This window comes from Hyaena hyaena, unplaced genomic scaffold, assembly GCF_003009895.1.
Source record: "Hyaena hyaena isolate Hyena2069 unplaced genomic scaffold, ASM300989v1 scaffold_614, whole genome shotgun sequence".
Taxonomy (NCBI): domain Eukaryota; kingdom Metazoa; phylum Chordata; class Mammalia; order Carnivora; family Hyaenidae; genus Hyaena; species Hyaena hyaena.
Window position 1 is genome coordinate 743,054 of NW_024081244.1, and position 21,017 is coordinate 764,070.

Sequence of the window (21,017 nt, forward strand, 5' to 3'; positions counted from 1 at the left end):
TCCTCCGTCCCCATTTACCGCATACGAGCAGGGGAGGAGGGATATTCCAAGTCAAAAGTGGGGGGAAACCAAGCAGGTTACCGCACTTGGCAAGGGTGTCCAGGAACAAAGAGGACCATTGTCCAATCGGCAAGTCCCATCCATGTTGTCAACCAATCAGAACTGATGATCTCATGTCCCCCACCTCCCTCCCAGAGGCGAGTCGGAATGGGGGATGGGAAAGCTGGCCAGAAAAGCCAAAAACCCTGCTTTAGGAATTTTAAAAATGTCTTTGCAGATTATGAGATAGACCTCAGACATCTAAATGGCCCTCTCAGGTCCCAAGAACAGTACTGAAGTTCTCACCGCTAATAAAATGATTTGTCTTTTTTAAAAAGTCTGGAAATGGTGGGCAGGGGAGGAAACTAGATTCAGAGTCCCAGAAAACTCAGAGAACTGGATTCAGGGGAAATGAAAATCTGGTTTATAGGGGAAAGTGCCTCATTCACTGTCAGTACAGCCCTCCGCAGTTAGCCATGCTTTTTTTCCTTCCTTCAGAGAGAAATGGAAATGAGGGTGATGGAAATGTGTACATTAGATAGTGGGCATGGCCGTACAATTAAGTACATATACTAAAATACATTGGATTGTACACTTCAAGGGGGAGGCGGTTATGATATATAAACTGTATCTCAAGATCTAGAGGGGGAGGGCAGAGGGGGCGCTGACTGCAGCCTCCCTACGTTAGCTTTAGCCAGTGTCTCTCCTAGCTTTTCGGGTCCCCTTTCCCACCTGATAATTGTCCTTCAATATTTCTTGGGAAATGATAAAAGTACCTAGTCTGGCTTAATTTAAATTGACAGTGGGGAGAATTCAGAGCTGCTTTCTGGACAGCCAGAGGATCAAAATGGGCCTGGGTGGTCACTTTATGTCCTTAGCTGGTGTTCCTTCAAGAGATACTTATGGACCTTACGTGACATGCCAGAGAACTGCTGAAGGCAGTGGGGTACATCGGGAGCAAATCAGACAGAATCCCCTGTCCTGGACCTAGAGTATATGTAGAGAGGTGTGTGGATTCAGATTTTCTATATATGAGAGGAGGTGTAGAAGCTATGACAATAGGGGCGCCTGGGTGGCTTAGTCGGTTAGCGTCCGACTTTCACTTAGGTCATGATCTCGCAGTTCGTGGGTTCGAGCCCAGCGTCGGGCTCTGTGCTGACAGCCAGCTCAGAGCCTGGAGCCTATTTCAGAGTCTGTGTCTCCCTCTCTCTCTGACCCTCCCCTGCTCACGCTGTGTCTCTCTCTCTCTCTCTCTCTCTCTCCTAGAAATAAATAAATAAAATATTTTAAAAAAATGTATTGTCTAAAAAGATATAAAAGCTTCCTGCTCTCATCACTTCCTTGAATCTCGTATCTTTGTGGAGGCTCCTGTACGTCTGTACATAATTACATTTGTTTTTCTCTTGTTAATGTGTCTTTTTTGTTGCAGGGAGGTCCCAGTCAAGAATTTAGAAGAGTAGAAGGAAAAATGACTTTCCTCTCCCTACACGACAAACCTTCCTACGTATCAGCTATCAGCCCTGTTGAGGAGCTAGGGGGGTCTCAGGGACAAAACCAAACCCCCACTTTCCCAGAACTGCATTCTAGTCGGGGACACAGAACCACAAACAGAATAAATATATATCGACACTGGTGGGGATACATATGCTGTTTTAAAGAACGAGCAGAAGCGGGTATTATTTTACATAGGGCGGTCAGGAAAGCTCTCTTTTCATAAAAGGGTTTCTGAGCAGAGGCCTGAATGAAGTGTGCAGCCATGCAGATGTCCAGTGACAGGGAGCAGCATACGCCACACAAAATCTGCCTCTGACATCAAGATTAAGGGCACTGGAAAAACAAACAGATGCGAGCAGGCACTCAGAGCTCTCCTTTTTCCTCTTGAAAGCAGTAGAGAGAATCCCCGTATGGAGAGGTCATCCCTCTACCAGGAGGAAACTCTTATTTTTATCACCTTGAATGAGGAATCAAGGCTGTGAGAAATCTGTACAAGCAAATCTTGTAAACTAACCCTTGTCTTTCTAGTTACTTTCCACAATTAACTACCCTACCCCAAGCCCCCTTGCCTTGTCCTGTTTTCACAGTTTATTATTTTTGTCCAACTCAGTGCATAAATGTTCAAGTCTAACTGCTTCTTTGGGTCTTCATTTCCCTACGAGGGCACCTTTGTCCCAGAAAATACATCAATGTACCCCAATGACTATATATAAAAATATATTTATGTAAATATAAATGAAGCGCATGCTCTTTTCCTATTAACTTGTTCAATGTCAGTTTAATTCTTAGGCCCCCTAAGAACCCTAAGAAGGTACAGGTAAAATGTTATCTCCCCTACACCAGGACAGGATACTTCTAAGAAGAAAGAAAACTCGGGATCAAGGCTGTGACACTGGACCATGCTTGCCCCACTCCACAAGCAGCGAAAAGCTCAGTGAGCACATAGAAATGTGACAGCAAAGGAGGTCGGCCAAGGACCAGATCACGTAAAGCCATCTTAGGTAGGGTGACAAACTCATCCTCTTTGCCTGGGACTTTCTCCAAGTTTGAGCGCTGAAAGTCCCACACCCCAGAAATCCCTCAAACTTAGGCAAACTGGGCTTATTGGCTACTATCCTTGTAGGCTGTGACAAAGACACTGGCTTTTATTATGAAGATGGAACACCGCTGGAATGTTCTGGGCAGAGGGTGGGTGGACATACATCTTTTGAAAGGGTCATTCTAGCTGTGGGGTTGGGGAAAAAAACACAGAAAGACTAGTTATGGTCGCCTAGACAAAAGGTGATTGTGACTTGTCCAGCAGTAGCAGCAGAGGATGTCAGGAAAGGTGCTCTGATTGATTTGGAAGATACAGCTGACTGGGTTGGATGAAAGTTTTGAGAAAGAGCTCAAACAGGACTGCAAGTTTTCTGAGCTGAGCCCCTGGAAGAATGCGGAAGAACAGATTTAGGAGTTATGTGTTAAGATACCTAATTTGGACAAGTCTGAGGTGTCCATTAGATATTCAAGTAGACATATCAAATATGCAGGTGGATCTATGCCAAGCTTCATTATGAAGCTAGAAGTGGGTAGAAGGAAACTGATAAAATTTTAGAGGTGATCAAGGCCGCCCTCCGAAAACCAACCATTGGGACTGAGAAACAGACAGAAGCTGACACTATCACAGCCTTTAGTGTCACCAGAAGCTGACACTATCACAGCCTTTAGTGACACCAGAAGCTCACCTGACACTCAGAGCTAGGCCATGGTGTTCTCCTGTTGAGCATAAACTGTTTCACAGAACACAGAACATACCAATAGTGACACAAAGAACAGAGAAGGGGCCAAGAAATGAGCCAAATGTGCTCCAGAGTTGCTTTATTCTTTAGTAGGGCTCTATAGCATCCCATTTAGTATGGACTGTGCGTATGTATCCCCCACAAATTCTTGTGCTGAAATTTTAAGTCCCAAAGTGACAGTATTAAGGGATCCGGCATCTGGGTAGCAGTTAGGCCATGAGGATGGAGCAGGCCTGAATGGAATTAGTGCCCTTTATACATAAGAGATTCCGGAAAGCTCTCTGGTCCTTCCTTCTGCCATGTGAAGACACAGCAAGACAAGTCTATGAACCAGGAAATGGGTTCTCACCAGACACCAAATCTTGTCTGAATCTGCCCTGTCTGAATTTTCCAGGACCTTGATCTTGGACTCCCAGCCTCCAGAACTGTGAGAAATCAATGTTGTTAGCCACACAATCTATGATATTTTTGTTCTAGCATCCTGAACTCGGACCACCACTTCAAGGATATCCAGTCGCTTCTGAGGACAATTTACATTTCCATTTACCATTAAAATGTACAGTCATAAATGCTGTTTAAAGTCTTGATCTCATTCAGTCTTAGCATTTATAGACTGGCGCTTCCCAAATTTTCCTCTCAACCAGACCGCTCACTTGAACTCAAGAATCTCTTTTCCAATTGACTATTCAAGACTCTTCTTGAAGTGTCAGAGAGACAGGTTAGTAGAGTAGCCAAGCAGCAGAGGTGTTTTAAGCAAATGTCAATATATGTCTCAAGCATTAAATCAATGCGGAGTATTCCGTTGCCTGCTTTATCAATTGGAGGACAGTCAAAAGATTTTTTGTAACCATGTTTGAAACGTTCATTAAAACAAAAAAAGAAAAATAACCTTACAATTCATACAAGAGGCGGGAGGGAGATGAGCCGGGCAGAGATGAAGAAGGTAAAGTCCAAGGCAGTCACCAGAGAGCCAGTGACCTCAGAGGCGGGAGCTTCTCCCCCAGCCCCTCCGATTTGAGCCCTGCCGAAGGCCTCGGGGTTCCCTGTACTCAGAGACCTGAATTGTAACAGCCTCCCTTTAATCTAGTAAATGGGAATTTCCAAACTGTGCTTAGCCGGAGGCTTAAGGAGGCCCCGCGGCCTGAGGATGGAAATCAGCAAAGGCACCTTTAAGCTGCAGCACACCGCGTGCGGGGGCGGGGCGGGGGCCGACCTCGGCCTCACCGGCTCGCACTCCGGAGGCCGAGGCGGCGGACGCCCGCGGGGGCGAGGGGAGCCAGAACGTGGCTCCCTGTCTGCACACCGCTGGGGGCCATCCCACGGGAACGAACATCCTCTCGGGCCACGCACTCTGGTTTCCCTGGCTGCCGCAGGGGCGGGAGCACCGTCCGGGTACTTGGGCAAATAGCCAGCGCAGCCTCGGGGGATCAGGGCATCCGGCGGGGCCTGAAGCTCGGGGTCTCGGGGAGGAAGGGACGCGGGAGAGGCGGACTGCAACCCCGCGTAAAGAGCGGTGGGCGTGGGGACCGACCAACGCCTCCCCATTGGTCCCCTGGGCCAGCCGCTGCTCGGGATTGGCCCGCCGCACAGCGCTGCGAGCGGATTGGTCCGGGAAGATACCCGGAAGGCGAGGTGGGTGGCGCTCAGCGCGTCCGCACGTAGCACGGACACCGGAGCCTCCGAAGACCGCCGAGCGAGCCTTCCTAGCGGCTGCACCACCGGAGAAAGAGTTAAGACGCGTACAACTCTCTTCAGAGAAAGTGGGCGGCCCTGAAAAGGGCCTTTGTGTCTGCAGACGTGGCGGGTGGCGGGCGCTCAGCCCCCGAAGCCGTAGAGGGTGCGGCCCTGGCGCTTGAGCGCGTAGACCACGTCCATGGCCGTGACCGTCTTGCGCTTGGCGTGCTCCGTGTAGGTGACGGCGTCCCGGATCACGTTCTCCAGGAACACCTTGAGCACCCCGCGCGTCTCCTCGTAGATGAGGCCGGAGATGCGCTTGACGCCGCCGCGCCGGGCCAGCCGCCGGATGGCGGGCTTCGTGATGCCCTGGATGTTGTCGCGCAGCACCTTGCGGTGGCGCTTGGCGCCGCCCTTGCCCAGGCCCTTCCCGCCCTTGCCGCGGCCGGACATGGCTGCCTCGGTGCGCTACGGGAGCAGGTCGCAGCGATGGCCCTGTTGTCGCGATCGCAGTAATTATAAGCAGCCGTCGGACCTGGTTGAGAACCGAAGGCGCGGGCGGGAACCGAGCCCCGCGGCCGCACCCCGGACTCCGCCCCGCTCTGCACTGAGAGCCAATGACGTGTGGGGGAAGGAGCCTTTCCTGAGCCTGTTGGTGTTTGTATCTGAAATTCTATCTGCTCGTGAGAGTGTTCACAGGGGCTTATTTTTTGTAACCAAGTACTGCGCTCTCTCCTTCAGAAGGCGGGTGATTGATAGCTGGGAAGGGAACCCTAAGATGTCACCCCAAAACAGGAGTGTACGAGTTCAAGACACATCTTCCCCAAATATGCCACGTTCCTATGAAGGGTACAGAATATGCCGCCCCCAAATAGGCCTCTTTGACATAAGGGCTATTTTTGAGCAGTTTAGTTTTTAAAAATACCGGAGAATCTCTAAAAGCAGAGTAGAAGTCACTCTTAAGGGGCGTTTGACATTGATAAAGGAGATCTCAATCTGTGTCTCCCTCTCTGTGCCAGAAAAAGGACGACTACATGAGCACAGAATCTTGTCAGTGGAGAAAGCCGAGACTTTATTCTGCATAACACCCTTGCCTTGTTTCCAGTCCTTTTCCTGGGAGCCCCTGACTGGCTCCCTGGGCTCGCCCCTCCCACAGGGACATCTGTCTTTACTGGAACATGGTATGTAAGGTGGTGTCTTGGGCCTTTTCAGGGAGTTTTACTAGGTATTTCAGAGTTTCTCCCATGTATATATGAGGTATATATGTCATTAAACCTTTGTTTTCCTCTCGTTAATGTGCCTGTTATGACACGGGTCTCAGCCAAAATCTCAGGGTAGGGGAAAGTTATTTTTCCTCTATTACAGTTGTGTGACCTTGGAAAGTTGCCCTTCGTTTTCTTTATTTATTAAGGTGGAGTGATGATCATACTCAGTGAACTTTTGTAAAGATTGAAATTACCTAATGGAAGCGAAAAGCTACAACAGAGATGGACACAAAGACGTCCTACATAAATGTGCCTGAGTTTTAGTTGGTATTGTTGCTTAAAGAATCTGTCTGGAGTTAGGAGATTGCCCCGAGCCTTCATTTTCAGGCCTTTACCCTGCACAGAGTATAGGCAACACAGATACATATATAATAGTGAAGGTTTTTTTTTTTTATCATATCATCATTTAATAAAGTACAAGACATTGATGGATTCTGGATATTTTGGTTTTGTTTTCTTTTCAATCGAAGTATAGCAACAGACAACAGTATATTAGTGTACATCATAGTGAATTGACAATTAGATACATTATGAAATGCTCATAAGTGTAGCTACCGTCTGTCACCATACAAAGTTATTACAATATGATCATACGCCCTATGCTGCACTTTTCATCCTTGTGACTTATTTATTATATAACTGGATGTTTTTACTTCTTCATCACCTTTACCTTCTTTGCCTCTTACCCCTCGCCCCCAGCTACCAATTTGTTCTCTGTACTTATCTCTGGTGGCAGCTGTTGTTGTTTTCGTTGTTGCTTAGACTCCACATGTAAATGAAATCATACAGTATTTGTCTTTTCTCTGTCTGACTTATTTCATTTAGCCTAATACCCTCTAAGTCCATCCACGTTGTGAATAGCAAGATTTCATTCTTTTTATTACTAATATCCCATGCTATTTACAGTTGAACACTGAACAACGCAGGCGTTTAGGGGGACTGATTCTTGCACAGTTGAAAATCCGGATATAACTTTTGACCACTACCCCCCCGCCCCCCCACAAAACTACCAATACCATACTGTTGATCAGAAGCCTTACTGATAACATAAAGTCTATTAATACATATGTTGTATTTGTATTATATATTGTATTCTTATTATAAAGTAAACCAGAAAAAGAAAATGTTATTAAGAAAACATAAGGAAGAGAAAAACATTTACAGGACTCTTGTTGTATTTATTGAAAAAATCTGCAAATGAGTGGACACATGCATTTCAAACCAGTATTGTCAAGCTCTGTGTAAGATATCATCTTTATCTATTCATCTAGTGATTGACAGACTGTTTTGTTTTTCATACACAGTGTGTTAAATATGGTTGTCTAAAACTATCCCCAGGTCTTCTTTCCAAAGGTGCGTTGACAAGTCAGCCTCCTGGCTCTTGGCAGCCGAGTGTGGAGTGCAGTTCAAATTTCTACATGGACTTCCCAGTGTTGTGTTAAATCTCAGACACTCATTGATTACTGAGTCACTTCTACTGGGATGACTGGAAGAGCTACTACGAAATATTTTGGTCTGAAAAATACACGTTGACCTTGGCTGCCTCTTCTAGTCTGAAAGTCTGTAACAAACCAGAAGCAGTTCTAGAGCCAACAGTAGTAGCTGTAAATTTCAGCCTGTGGTGTAGTATCACCTTGTCTGCGAAAGAATAACTTTGTTTCACGGAGAACCTTGCAACAGCCATTTAAAAAGTACAGTCTGTGTGTTAAATACCCATTTTCCCCCTCCAGCATGACCTTAGCCACGCCTCTAATGGAAAGTAAGAAATGCTTCCTGCAGTGATATTAAAATTTTCTTCTTTTTCCCCACACCTTAGCTCTTACACCTACCATCCTTGGCTTACATCTGAGATGTGGGCTGATGCACTGAGCTAAATCATGTGGACAACTCTCAACAAAAAACAAGATTCACCTTGAATTTTGTGGTTTACTTGCACCTATTTTACATTCTAGGATTTTGAGAAAACAACTTTGAGTTTACAAAATATTTGCAATATTTATGATGGAATTTCTTCCATTCTTTGATTTTAAAATACCCGCTGAAGTTTGATTTCCAGACTGAGCCAAATCTACTTCAATAAAGTGATGCCAAACGAAAAGAACATTTAGAGGGTAAAATTTGAGATTTTATTTCAGTTTAAAAAAATGTTAGAGTATAAGGGAAAATCATGCACAGCTCAGGAAAATTAATAGCATTTCTACAATGCCATGTGTCCCAGAATCGACTTGTGTTATCCCAGGAACAGTCTAAGAGGGGTAGTGTCATTCCCTAATTTTCTGATGATGGAGAAATCAATTTGCGTCAGAGGACACGGTAAGTGGTAAAATTGGAATTTGAATATAGGCCATATAAAAACCTAAATGCTGCCCTGTAACTGCCAGTTTCCAGACTACTCCTGGCACAAAGGTTAACAAGGTTATGAATTCTAAGATGGTGCTATCCTTATCTTCCAGACCCTGGGTAGTTTTTCTGTTGAGGGGCTCAAGTAAATGAAGACTTAGAGACAAATCCACATTCCTTGACTGGGAACGGAGTGGGGACAGCTAGTCTGAGCCACTGTCCCCTGGCCGTCTAACCCTCAGACAGCAATGAGCACTTGTACCTTACCAAGCTATCTTCTCAGGCCCTGTGACTTAAACACCCTTTTTCTAACAGCATGACCTTAGCCACGTCCCCTCAAAATACTGAGTGGGGGGGAATGTACATGAGAGCCAGCACAACAGTAAGAAAAAAAAACCAAGATATTTGTACTTCAGCTGGGGCCCAGATATGGGACCGGGCAGGGAAACAGTCCCTGGCTCAAGCCAAGAACATCATTGATGCCTCTGACAGGCCCTTTACATGGGTAGCAAAGCTCTGTGCCAGACAGTTGTGTGTAGGAGGGCCTGGAAAACTTAATGTTAAAAATACAACACAATCAACAACACACACACTCACTGATAGAAATATCCAACCTTACTATTTAGAAAAATGCAAATGTTTTGTACACTCTAAGTTGTTTTCTCAAAATCCTGGAATGTAGGGGTACCTGAGTGGCTCAGTCCGTTGAGCATCCCACTTCAGCTCAGGTCAGCTCAGGTCTTGATCTCACCGTTTGTGGGTTCGAGCCCCGCATTGGGCTCTGTGCTGACAGCTCAGAGCCTGGAGTCTGTTCCAGATTCTGTCTGTTCCCTCTCTGCCTCACACTCTCAGTCTCTCAAAAATAAATACAACATTAAAAAGTTTTTTAAATCCTGGAATGTAAATAAATGCAAGTAAACCACACAATTCAGGTGAATCTTGTTTTTTGTTGAAGGTTATCTACATGATTTAGCTCAGTGCATTAACCCACATCTCAGATGTAGGCCAAAGAAGGTAGATGTAAGATCTAAGATGTACGGGAAACAAAGGCAAAGCCTTTGGAATTGGAGGCGGCCCTGTTCTTCAGTACTTTATTCTTCTAAAGTGAAAGGTTTTAAAAATGTAGTGTAGGGGGGCCTGGGTCTCAGTCGGTTAAGCGTCCGACTTTCGCTTAGGTCATGATCTCACGGTTCGTGGGATCGAACCCCGCGCCGGGCTCTGTGCCGACTGCCAGCTCAGAGCCTGGAGCCTGTTTTGGATTGTGTCTCCCTCTCTCTCTGACCCTCCCCTGCTCACGCTCTCTCCTAGAAATAAATAAAAATATTTTTAAAATAAACTTTAAAAATGTAGTGTAAAAAATGTTTTCTCTAAAGATAATTGGTTGGAGTGAAAAAGGAACAACTAGACAGTTTAAACACTGGTTCAAGGTCGTCCCCTTTTTAGTAAACGTATATAAGCTGATCTAGGAAAGTGCGTAAACAGAAGCATTATAGGCATATGTTACATGGTGTCCAAAACAGATGGAATACGACTGGAGGGTAAGCACGGATTTCAACTAATGTTCAGCAACATGGTCATGTTCACAAAAAGAGCACCTAAAAGTTCACAGCCGCTTTTGCTGAGTTAATTGGGTGGCTCTGAAAAGAGCCTTTGGGTTTAAGGTTGGCGCCTTCGTTAAGGGAACTTACGCCCGCTCGCCGCGGATGCGGCGCGCCAGCTGGATGTCCTTGGGCATGATGGTGACGCGCTTGGCGTGGATGGCGCACAGGTTGGTGTCCTCGAAGAGCCCCACGAGGTAGGCCTCGCACGCCTCCTGCAGCGCCATGACGGCCGAGCTCTGGAAGCGCAGGTCGGTCTTGAAGTCCTGCGCGATCTCGCGCACCAGCCGCTGGAACGGCAGCTTGCGGATGAGCAGCTCGGTGGACTTCTGGTAGCGGCGGATCTCGCGCAGGGCCACCGTGCCGGGCCGGTAGCGGTGCGGCTTCTTGACGCCGCCCGTGGCCGGCGCGCTCTTGCGGGCCGCCTTGGTGGCCAGCTGCTTGCGCGGGGCCTTGCCGCCCGTCGACTTGCGCGCCGTCTGCTTCGTGCGAGCCATCTCGAGAGCGCAAAGAGAGTGTCTTCACCGAAAGCGGTGAGAGGGACACAGCCCTCCTTCCTTTATACAGCCTGACCGCCAATCATTGGGCCCAAGAACATTCAAAAGTTCCCGCGCCCTTCCCAGATTGGTCTAACTCCCTGCAGGGAGCCCGGATTAAGAGTTGCTTTCAGGTTGGTGAATGAATCCTAAACCCCGCCCTTAAGTGTGGTTACTCTGACGTCATTTATTTACCCTTTCGCGCTTATATGCACTGTGTACAAAATTCTTGCACGGAGAGCTTCAGATATTTTAAAATGTAAAGTAAGGTAATCACGCAAAGCAACATAGGGACTTTCCACTGGACTTTTTAAAGAGAGAAACCATCAAGCTATTCTGCAGGTGTTTAGGTAAAGGTATACATGGGCTGCATCTAAAATGACATTCAGAATTTTCTTGGGTGTGGCACAAATAATGTGGAGAACTAGTAAAATGCTCTTTATTTACAAGCATGACTTATCAAGGATCTGTGACCTTATCCTCCTTGATTTGGCACACATGCCATGTTTTCATAAGCTTGGATGTTGTTTTCCATAAAATAATTTGAAGATTCTAGTGCCTTTCACTAGGACCTCTTTCTCCAAAGCCAAGCTACTGTCATTACGAAGAACTTTGCAACTTCATCTGTGGAATACATCAATGCCCGTTTCTACTGGACTAGAAATTAACACACACGACGTGGCTAAACACAGCTAATGGGGTTTGCAACATTTACACTAAATTCCCGTGTTGGTCTTCTCCCAAAACTGTTCAAAGAATTTCTATGGGGAAAAGCTTTCCCAGGGATATTGTGACATTTCACTCTCCCCGCCCCCAGGTTTTTAAACACTCCTAACAGTCCAAAAGCACGACAGCTCTTCCAAAGGAACCTGTGGGTGGCTCTTAAAAGAGCCTTTTTAAGTAGTTAGGTAGGCTTTTTTTTGATCAGGAAAAAAGAGGCCTGTGAAAAGTCAACAGCTTATTTGCCCTTGGCCTTGTGGTGGCTCTCGGTCTTCTTGGGCAGCAGCACGGCCTGGATGTTGGGCAGGACGCCGCCCTGCGCGATGGTGACGCGGCCCAGCAGCTTGTTGAGCTCCTCGTCGTTGCGGATGGCCAGCTGCAGGTGGCGCGGGATGATGCGCGTCTTCTTGTTGTCGCGCGCCGCGTTGCCCGCCAGCTCCAGGATCTCGGCCGTCAGGTACTCGAGCACGGCCGCCAGGTACACGGGCGCGCCGGCCCCGACCCGCTCAGAGTAGTTGCCCTTGCGCAGCAGGCGGTGCACGCGGCCCACCGGGAACTGCAGACCGGCCCGCGACGAGCGCGTCTTGGCCTTGGCGCGCGCCTTGCCGCCTTGCTTCCCGCGTCCCGACATGACTAACAAGAGAGAGATGCAAAAGCCTTCAAAAGAAAACCCGAGCAGTATATGCCTAGACTGCGAGCAAGAGAAGTATTTATACTAACGGGAGGTATGCTGAATACAAGTCTACCATTGGTTGTTTTCAAGGAACCAACGAAAAATCAGAATCAGCATCCTTCATTTGCATAAAAGCCCTCCACCTAGCGGGAGGTTTTTGAATAATCCACTGTAATTTGAAAAACTTTAGCGCTAATGATTGAAACAATTTTATTTTCTCAATAATGTTAGTTTAAAATCCATTCTGAAGCAAGAATGATTGTCCTCATTGCTGTCTTTTGGCTATTTGTCCTTTTCCAGGATTGTGACTGATTCTGGAAAGGAATCAACAGAACAATTTCTAAAATAGTTTACATTTAAAAAGTATATCTGTGCAGCAGTTGCTTTAACTCTTTAAACCTCACAAAAGAACAGAAAGAAAGGCAACAAGTAATTCTTAGTCAGAGCCCAAGCCTTAGAAGTGTCTGAACTATGAAAACTAAAGGCAAGAACGGGCCCATCCCGGCTCTGACCCGACACAGTAGACTGTTTAAATCATTACCTTACACCTGCGGCCTCATGGGATCACCCTGAAGGCAAGGAGAGTACTGTTTTCATTTTAGAGATTGCAAAACTTAGAGACCCAGATTGTCTGTTTTTTTGGTTTTTTGTTTGTTCTTTAACTTGCACAGGCTTACACTGAGGGAATGAGACTGATGTGGAAAACAGGCAAATTGAAAACGAAATATCCCGACTGACTACAGCCTTTGCAAAAGGCAGAGTGACATTCCTCTAGGACCTTTTGCTAAGGCCAAAAGGCAATCTTTTTTTTTTTTTTTTAATGTTTTATTTATTTCTAGGAGAGAGAGAGACAGCGTGAGCAAGGGAGGGTCAGAGAGAGGGAGTGACAGACTCTGAAACAGGCTCCAGGCTCTGAGCTGGCTGTCAGCACAGAGCCCGACGCGGGGCTCGAACCCACGAACCGCGAGTTCATGACCCAAGCGAAAGTCGGACGCTCAACCGACTAAGCCACCCAGGTGCCCCTAAAAGGCAATCTTATCTTAACATTAGCCCGACCCCCCAGGATCCTGTAAATCTACTTTAACATATAAGAATTCCTTTGAAAACTTCCTTTATGTCTATCATCAGAAGATGTATGTTGGCAATCACACTCCAAGCTTATGGCCCACTGACAAACACCTGAAGGGTCTCATGACTGAGGTTTTACTAAACGGTAATAAATGATCTTTTCCTAACAACAACTAGCCCTTCAAGGTCCTAGAAATCTTGCTTCCAAAACTCTTCAGAGACCTACGCTGTCCCTAACGCCCTCCCAACCTGAAGATGTATAGTCAGTCACCCATCACAACCCCAGTGCACCTCTTTCTGCCCCTGGATCCTGTCCCCATGCTTTACAGCAAAGGTCCTCGTACCTTTTTACACCAAAGACGTCTCAAGAATTCTTTTTTGGCCATCAGCTCCAGACCACCCACGACTACAGAACCACATCAAGACCAAGGACTCTAAACTACTGGTTGGGAAAGTCATTGCCTCCATTGCCATTCCCAACTCTCACCTTCTCTATTTTCTCACTTGGCTACAACACAAAGGATTCTAGTGGGTTCAGGAAATTCCTCTGTCAGCCTCCACATCCATACCATATTGCACCCCTTGTGCTTAGAGGGCTGAAACATTGAATCGCAAACACAAGCAGTCTTGGGACCCTTAGGAAATGAGGGAATAAACGCCCCACAACACCGAAATACACACCAAAAAATGATGTATTATAAACACAGTGTTTATATTACCTCAGAGCCTTTGCCTGGTCTTAGTGCTCACGTCAAGGAACGGAACATCGAGAGAGATTGCCAGGAGGAATCTTGCTGTTCTTCCTTTTATGGTCCATGAGATAGACCTAGATGAGGCCCAGATGGAGGTGAACAGTTATTTCAGGAATTTTTGCAGGCTCAAGCCTAAAGGTCTTCTTGAGTCAAACAGGATGGTTAAAGGAACAAGAGGCTATGTGAGGAAAATCTACTCATAAGCCAACCGTCAGAGAAACATCCTTTGATCCAGGGTACCAGGCAGGAGAGTCAAGATACTCATCTTCCATTTCTTTTTTGCCTTCTCTTAAGTCTTCAGACACCTAGGACTTTTTCTCTTGACAATATGCAATCTTTTCATTTTCCCTCATTATCCTCAGTATCAACAACAGGAATAAAGAATAACCACTGGCTCAATGTCTCCACAAGATGAAGATATAAAAAATATCTCAAATCCTGCCTCAAAGACTTGATACTCTTTGGAAAGGGAGGGGCTGTATGTCTGAAGATGAACTAGGACAGGATATCCTGCCTCCAAAAATGAAGGTGTAAGCCGTCAGGAACTTGAGAGTGCCTGGCCGAGAAGAGCAATCACTGTGAATCAGAAGAGTGAAGAGACTTCACGAGGGAGATGAGTATTCAGCATCCATTCTGCATAAACTCATTGAATACTGGCTACATGCCAGAGAGTTCCAGGTCCATGGAACACGGCAGCGAAAAAAGCAGAAGGAAAACTATGCCCTCGTGGTGATGTCCTCCCAGTGTGGCGAGGTACAAATGAGCTAAATACATAGAAGAGTATGTGCCGTTTTTGGTGATGAGTAGCATGGAGACCACGTGGGAAAAGGGCATACACGAGCCGTGCAGGGCTGGCCGGGGAGAGCCTCGCCACCAGGGCATGATTTGAGTTCAAACCTGGAAGCGGGGAAGAAGCTGGCCGAAAAGGTAGAGTAAATGCTCCCATAAAAGGCCACATGCATCCAAAGCCGAGGGAATGTCAGGAGCTGAGGGTAGGAGGTAGGACTGTTCTAACTTCCTGAATAAAGTAGGTCACTTTGGATGGAGGAAGGAGCAGGTATAACGCTTGGTAGACTAGCGGGCAGGATTCAGGCCTGTCTCAAAACCCCAGAGTGGAAGCTGGAGTGCAACACTCGCAGCATCGGGAATCCATCCTGCGTCGGATAGTGGATCAGAAGAAAGCTTCCGGTCAGCTAGGTCACCCTGGGTCACGCAGGTCAGCGAACACTTGGCCTCCGTAGCAGTAGAACGGCTTGATGAAACGTGATCAGCATGTTCTCGAAATGGGTAAATTCTAGGCATTTGACTGAAAAATAACGTGCAGGGCAGATTGGGGAGAGAGATGGTGGGGGCAAAGGCTTGCACAGAAATGTGAGAAGAAGGTCATTGTCCCCAGTAACTACTGCCTGGACAGGACACTTTAATGCATTTTTAATACTATCTGATGTGGTTCTCAATATAAGGAGAGGAAATATTTCAGATAATTATAAACAAGAGAGGGTAAAAAGATTTAAAAGATTGAACTGGTAACATGTAGATACCAATGGACTGTGATATTATGTGTATATAATAACTAGAGCAGCCACTAAAAAACTATCCAAAGACAAGAGATGAATCAGATTCAAATTGTCTAAAGGAAATATTCAAGGGGCGCCTGGGTGGCTCAGTAGGTTAAGAGTCCGACTTCGGCTCAGGTCATGATCTAACGGTTCGTGGGTTTGAGCCCCGCGTCAGGCTCTGTGCTGACAGCCAGCTCAGAGCCTGGAGCCTGTTTCAGATTCTGTTTCTCCCTCTCTCTCTCTGACCCTCCCTTGCTCACGCTCACTCTCTCTCTCTGTCTCTCCCTCTCTCAGAAATAAATAAAAAAATATTAGAAAAAAATATTCAAGTAGACTACAGGAAAGCCAGAACTAGAAAACACAAATGAATAACAGTGAGGAGAAAAACAAACAAACAAACAAAACCACCAGAAAACAAAAACTAAAATGGCAAACTTAAGGCCTAACATGTAGGGGAGAAACATTTTTCCTCCACCGTTTTAGGACTCCTGGCTGGGTCTGATAATTAAACTGCCAAAGATAAATTAGCAAGAGAAAAGCATACAAATTTTACTGGAATTTTTACACGTACTTGGGAGTCTTCCTTAAAAAATGAAAACCTAAAGAAGTGACCAGAGCAAGAAGCTTTTATACCTTCAGACAATGAAATATCTTTCTGAAGGACTGAAAAGACAAAGGGGTTTGGGCAACGGGTAGTAAATGGTGAAGAAGTAACAAGGTTTGTTCATATAGCTTTCTTGGCCTTAAATTCCCTGTTTCTGGTACTAAGTATGTTTCCCTAATCCTGTCTTTAGGGAAGAGGAGTGAGGAAGAGGAGGTCAAAGTGACTCTCTTGCTTTTGCTGTTTTCCAAAACTCCTCTGGCTTAAGATATTCAGTATGTCAAGATGCCATGTTTTGGGGCAGTATCTCCTGAACCCCATCAATGTCAATAATTGCAATAATGTGTATGGCCTAAATACATCCATTAAAAAACAGAGGTTGGCTGAGTGGATAAAAAAAATCATGCTCCAGGGGCGCCTGGGTGGCTTAGTCGGTTAAGCGTCCGACTTTCGCTTAGGTCATGATCTCGCGGTTCGTGGGTTCGAGCCCCGCGTCGGGCTCTGTGCTGACTGCCAGCTCGGAGCCTGGAGCCTGTTTCAGTCTGTGACTCCCTCTCTCTCTGACCCTCCCCTGCTCACGCTGTCTCTCTCTCTCTCCTAGAAATAAATAAAACATAAAAAAAAAAAAATTAAAAAAAAAATCATGCTCCAAATGTATGCTGTGGTGGGGGAGGAAAAATAATTTTCCCTCTTTGTTGGCTGACACCCCCCCCCCCAGGAATTAAAGATTAACAAGAGAAAAACAAACAGAGGTTTAATAACATGTGTACCTCCTGGATACATGGGAGAGATCCAGGAAATATTGAGTGATGCCCCCCAAATGACCCAAGCCACCACCTTTAATACCATCATGGGCAAATCCACGATTAAAGGTAAACAGGTCAACACCCTCCCTGAACAATGGGTACAACAACCAGACAAAAAATTAGCAAATACATAGACCCCAACAACTGCATAACCACTCGGTTTCATCTGTAAACTAGCAATGAATATTCAGAGATGGAAAAATGTTCCCTTCTACCTTTCTAGGCGCTTTGGGTGGTTTAATAACTGTATTGACACAGGGCAGACTAACAGGAGAAAAACAAATGTGGTTTCTTATGTATAAGAGCCCCACAAAGACATGAGACTCAAATAAGGAGGGGATGTGGGGCAAGCTGAGGGCAAAGTACAGGCTAACAGTACCCCTCTGTGCCCCCCCCCCCCCAGGCAGGTGGGACATGTGTGATACTCCCCGGACACTCTTGGCTGCGCAAGAACAGGGAAATGAGGGAAAGCAGAAGGCTGACTGATGGAGGTCACAGCCGTGCAGGACAGGAGTCTCCTTCAGTTTGCGGAGAACTGAGTAAACTGGAAGAAAAAGGCAATCGTATCCAGAGCCTAATCTCCAGAAACCTATAGACTCCATTTCCTGGAGCCCTGATATCACCTTCATCAAGGTGTAAGGGGCTTTAAGCACTTGCCATGGTGATGCGGGGAAACTAAGGCAAATGAGACATTAAATTCCCTTCCTGCCTACAGCCCATTGACAAGTCCTTGAAACCGGCAGTGGCCTCCCTCTAGGAGCCCAGCTGCCTCAGTGATGACCCTTTCCTGGGAGCGAAAGGGAATCTTGGCTTAACATTATCCTGACCCCACGCCTCCCCGCCCCCAGGCTCCTGTATGTCTCATTAAACACATGAAAATTCTTTTGCAAACCTCCTTTGTCTTTAACCCCCAAGCACATGTCAGCAATCATACTCCAAACACACGGCCCCCGCTACACGTCTGAAGGGGCTCATGACTGAGGTTTTACTAAACGGTAATAAATGAGATTTTTCTAACAACAGCTACCCCCTCTAAGTCTTGGAAATTTTGCCTCCAAAATTCCTTAGAGACTTAACGCTGTCCCTGACCCCCTCCCAACCTGAGGGTATATAATCGGTCACTCTTCACGACCCAGTGCAGCTCTTTGTGCCTACCGCTCCTGACCCCGTGCTTTCATAACATCACCTTTTCACACCAAAGACGTCTTCCAGAATTCTTGCTTGGCCGTCGGCTCCGAACCCGCATCACCCCAAAACCTCACCCCAAAGGCGGTCAGGCAATTGAGGCTCATACACCATCCTGAGCTTAGAAACAGGACAGGGGCCTGGGGCTTCAAAGGGGCCCAGGGCAGTTCACAGAAAGATGAGAGCAGATGAGAGCAGATGTTTGGTTAAGCAGATGTTTGCTCTGCCCCAAAGATAAATCCTGCGGATGAGAAGAACACAGTTGTGCCTGCCAGGAGCCGTCCCTCTGGTCTGTTAGGGAAGGCAGTTGTTAGACACCTGGAGGCAGCGACAGTGGCAGCTGTCTGGGAAGCGAGAGGCCCGTCCCGGCCCCGCTCCAGGAGACGGCAGTCACACCAGACAGGCCCAACAGAGAGGCGCGGTGACAGGGGGCCCTTGGGCAAATGAGGAAGAAGAGGTATGAAACCCTGCTTTTCACCCCCTAGTAATGAATATCCTAGTTGACACCTAGGACAAACCCTGGGGAGGCCGCTCGCTCACTCGCTCTCTCTCTCCTCCTCCTCTCTCTGCCTCTCTCTCTCTCTCTCTCTCTCTCTCTCAAGCTTTCTCCTTCTCATATCTCAAGAGTGTACTTTTCACTTCAACAAACTCTCCCACTTGCATCCCTCATCCACTGTGTCCTGTGTCTGTCTGTGAATTCTTTCTCTTGACCAGACAGATAACCTTTGGTGACTCCTTTGGGACGGGCTCAGTCGAGGCCTCAGGGCCCGAGTTTTCCCAGTTTACCCGGAAACAAGATCTCTATTAATTTTAAAGGATAACAGAAGTTATGATCTCATTCCTATTACATTTGTATATCTGTCTATATAGGCTTGCACAAAGTAAAGCTTCCAGAAGATTGATGGCAAAAATGTCCTGGATAATGGAACAACAGTTGATTTTTATTTGTTTACTTGAAATTATTTTTAGTGGTTGATGGGCCAACCAAAGGCAAACGAAAAATTAAATTCCCTTACTGCCTGCAGCCAATTCACCGACTAGTCCTTGGAACCGGCAGAGCAACCTCCCCTAGGAGCCCAGCTGCCTCGATGGTGACTCTTTGTTGGGGGCAAAAGGCAATCTTAGCTCAACATGATCTCGACCCTGCAGGATCCTATAAGTCTACTTCAACACATAAACATTCCTTTGGAAAATTCCTTTATTTCCAAACCCTCAAGACACAGGCTGGCAATTGCAATCCAAGCGTATCGCCCCATAGTATACATTTGAGAGGTCTCATGACTAAGGTTGTACTAAATGGTAATAAGTGACCTTTCGCTGACAGCACCCAGCCCCGCAAGGGCCTGGAACCCTTGCTTTCAAAAATCTCTAGAGACTTACCCAGTCCCTGACCCCCCTCCCAACCTGAGGGTATATAATCAGTCACCCATCACAACCTCAGCGCAGCTCTTCCTACCCATGGGTCCTGACCCCGTGCTTTAATAAAACCACCTTTTTACACCAAAGGTGTCTCAAAAATTCTTTTCTGGCCATTATTAGCTATGAACTCCAACACTTCAAACCACCTCTATATTACAATTGTAGAAGAATGGGCAATTATTGTTTTTCAAGGACATTAAAAAGAACTCACTTAAATGTATACATTAATTAATGGAAATGAAAAGCCAAGAAACAAGACATCAGTGTTCTTGTTTCTTGTTCTGAAGACAGAACTGAGAAGTCTGTGCTCTCTTACCTGCCATGTAGCGGGGCCAGGCCATTCCACTCTTTCCCAAATCATGAACACTTTCTGGACCCCCTGTTATTTTGGGAGGCACCTTTCTTCTCTTTTCCAAATTTTTGACCTCCCTCCAAATGAAAAGTCTTCCCAAACCCTCTGTCTGCTTCCTGACGCTCAGAAGTCAGCCCAGGGCAGCACCCCTTTCTCCCCTAAAAATTCAGGTCTTTCTGTCTCTGGGGCGTTTTTGTTGGATCGGAAGGTAGGAAGAACTTTCCATGACTGAAAGGAGAATCAGGGAGTAAAATTTTTCTGGTTTGCTTTGTTACTCAGAGATTGCCTCTCTGAAGAAAATGTGGGTGTTTTTATTAAGCAAGGGAGTGTATAAACCCTTCTAGAATTTCACTTTGATGGCTTGCCTGCTAGCACTGTTGTGTCCAAAGTTGGCACCTTATCAGATACAACTGGGGAGATTTTATACAAATGTTTTCTGGTTTCTCTGCACTCCCCAGTATAGATCTGGGGTCCCACCATAGAGTCCAGGCATCTGATATATATATATATTTTAATTCTCCATTCATTTGTTACCGACCAGCCAGGTATTCTGTAGAGATGGCAAAAAGGCCTAGGTCTGAGTTTAGGAGGCTTGGGGTTTAGTTTGAACTTGTCAGTTACGGGTCAAGTTTTAGGTAGAGTATCAAATATTAGCAAAGAAGGGGAGCAGAAGGGAGAGAGGAGAGAGAAGAAAGCAAGCAAGCAGGCAGGCAAAAGTTTTGAAGGACAAGATGGGGAGAAAATAATCTGTACCTCAGATCATTTTGAAGAGGATAAGAAATAATACCACCCAGATCTCACCTGTCAGGGGAAGAACATGAGCCTGAGTTCGATCATCGCGTGGGGCGGGGGGGGGGGGGGGGGGTATCTTTTTATACTAATGAATTTTAAAGGCAGGGGTCTCTTTCACAGCTATATTTTGCCTCTGCTGAGACAGGAAATACCTATACAGCAGTCTACTGACCTGTGGGATCTGGGAAAAGACTATTTAAATTTAATTTTTCTTTTTAAAGAAAGGGTCCTTTTTAAGAAATCCTACTTTAAATTTTATTTCTTGATCCAGAGGACACTGTTGTAGATCACTCCCAGAAAACGTTTATAAACCGATGAAAAATATCCGCCCCCCCCCCTCCCCGCTTTTCATAGGCAGACAACAGC

At 46.3% G+C, this 21,017-nt stretch overlaps 3 protein-coding genes across 3 annotated transcripts; all 3 read right to left on the bottom strand.

Annotated features, from left to right (window-relative positions):
• Nucleotides 1-3,384: 3,384 nt before the first annotated feature.
• Nucleotides 3,385-5,492, bottom strand: LOC120248814 (histone H4). The gene has a single exon (XM_039257296.1). The coding sequence runs from the start codon at nt 5,436-5,438 to the stop codon at nt 5,127-5,129; it is 312 nt and encodes a 103-aa protein (XP_039113227.1). The 5' UTR covers nt 5,439-5,492; the 3' UTR covers nt 3,385-5,126.
• Nucleotides 5,493-9,915: 4,423 nt separating this feature from the next.
• Nucleotides 9,916-10,704, bottom strand: LOC120248796 (histone H3.1). Its single transcript, XM_039257277.1, has one exon. It carries the CDS (start codon nt 10,683-10,685, stop codon nt 10,275-10,277), a length of 411 nt encoding a protein of 136 aa, XP_039113208.1. The 5' UTR covers nt 10,686-10,704; the 3' UTR covers nt 9,916-10,274.
• Nucleotides 10,705-11,149: 445 nt separating this feature from the next.
• Nucleotides 11,150-14,312, bottom strand: LOC120248798 (histone H2A type 1-B). Its single transcript, XM_039257279.1, has 2 exons — nt 13,905-14,312; nt 11,150-12,077 (listed from the first exon to the last, which is right to left on the bottom strand). The coding sequence occupies exon 2, from the start codon at nt 12,073-12,075 to the stop codon at nt 11,683-11,685; it is 393 nt and encodes a 130-aa protein (XP_039113210.1). The 5' UTR covers nt 12,076-12,077; nt 13,905-14,312; the 3' UTR covers nt 11,150-11,682.
• Nucleotides 14,313-21,017: the final 6,705 nt, after the last annotated feature.

Excerpts from the sequence above, each read along its gene's own strand:
- LOC120248798 (XM_039257279.1), bottom strand. The coding sequence starts at position 12,075 with ATGTCGGGACGCGGGAAGCAAGGCGGCAAGGCGCGCGCCAAGGCCAAG.
- LOC120248814 (XM_039257296.1), bottom strand. The coding sequence starts at position 5,438 with ATGTCCGGCCGCGGCAAGGGCGGGAAGGGCCTGGGCAAGGGCGGCGCC.
- LOC120248796 (XM_039257277.1), bottom strand. The coding sequence starts at position 10,685 with ATGGCTCGCACGAAGCAGACGGCGCGCAAGTCGACGGGCGGCAAGGCC.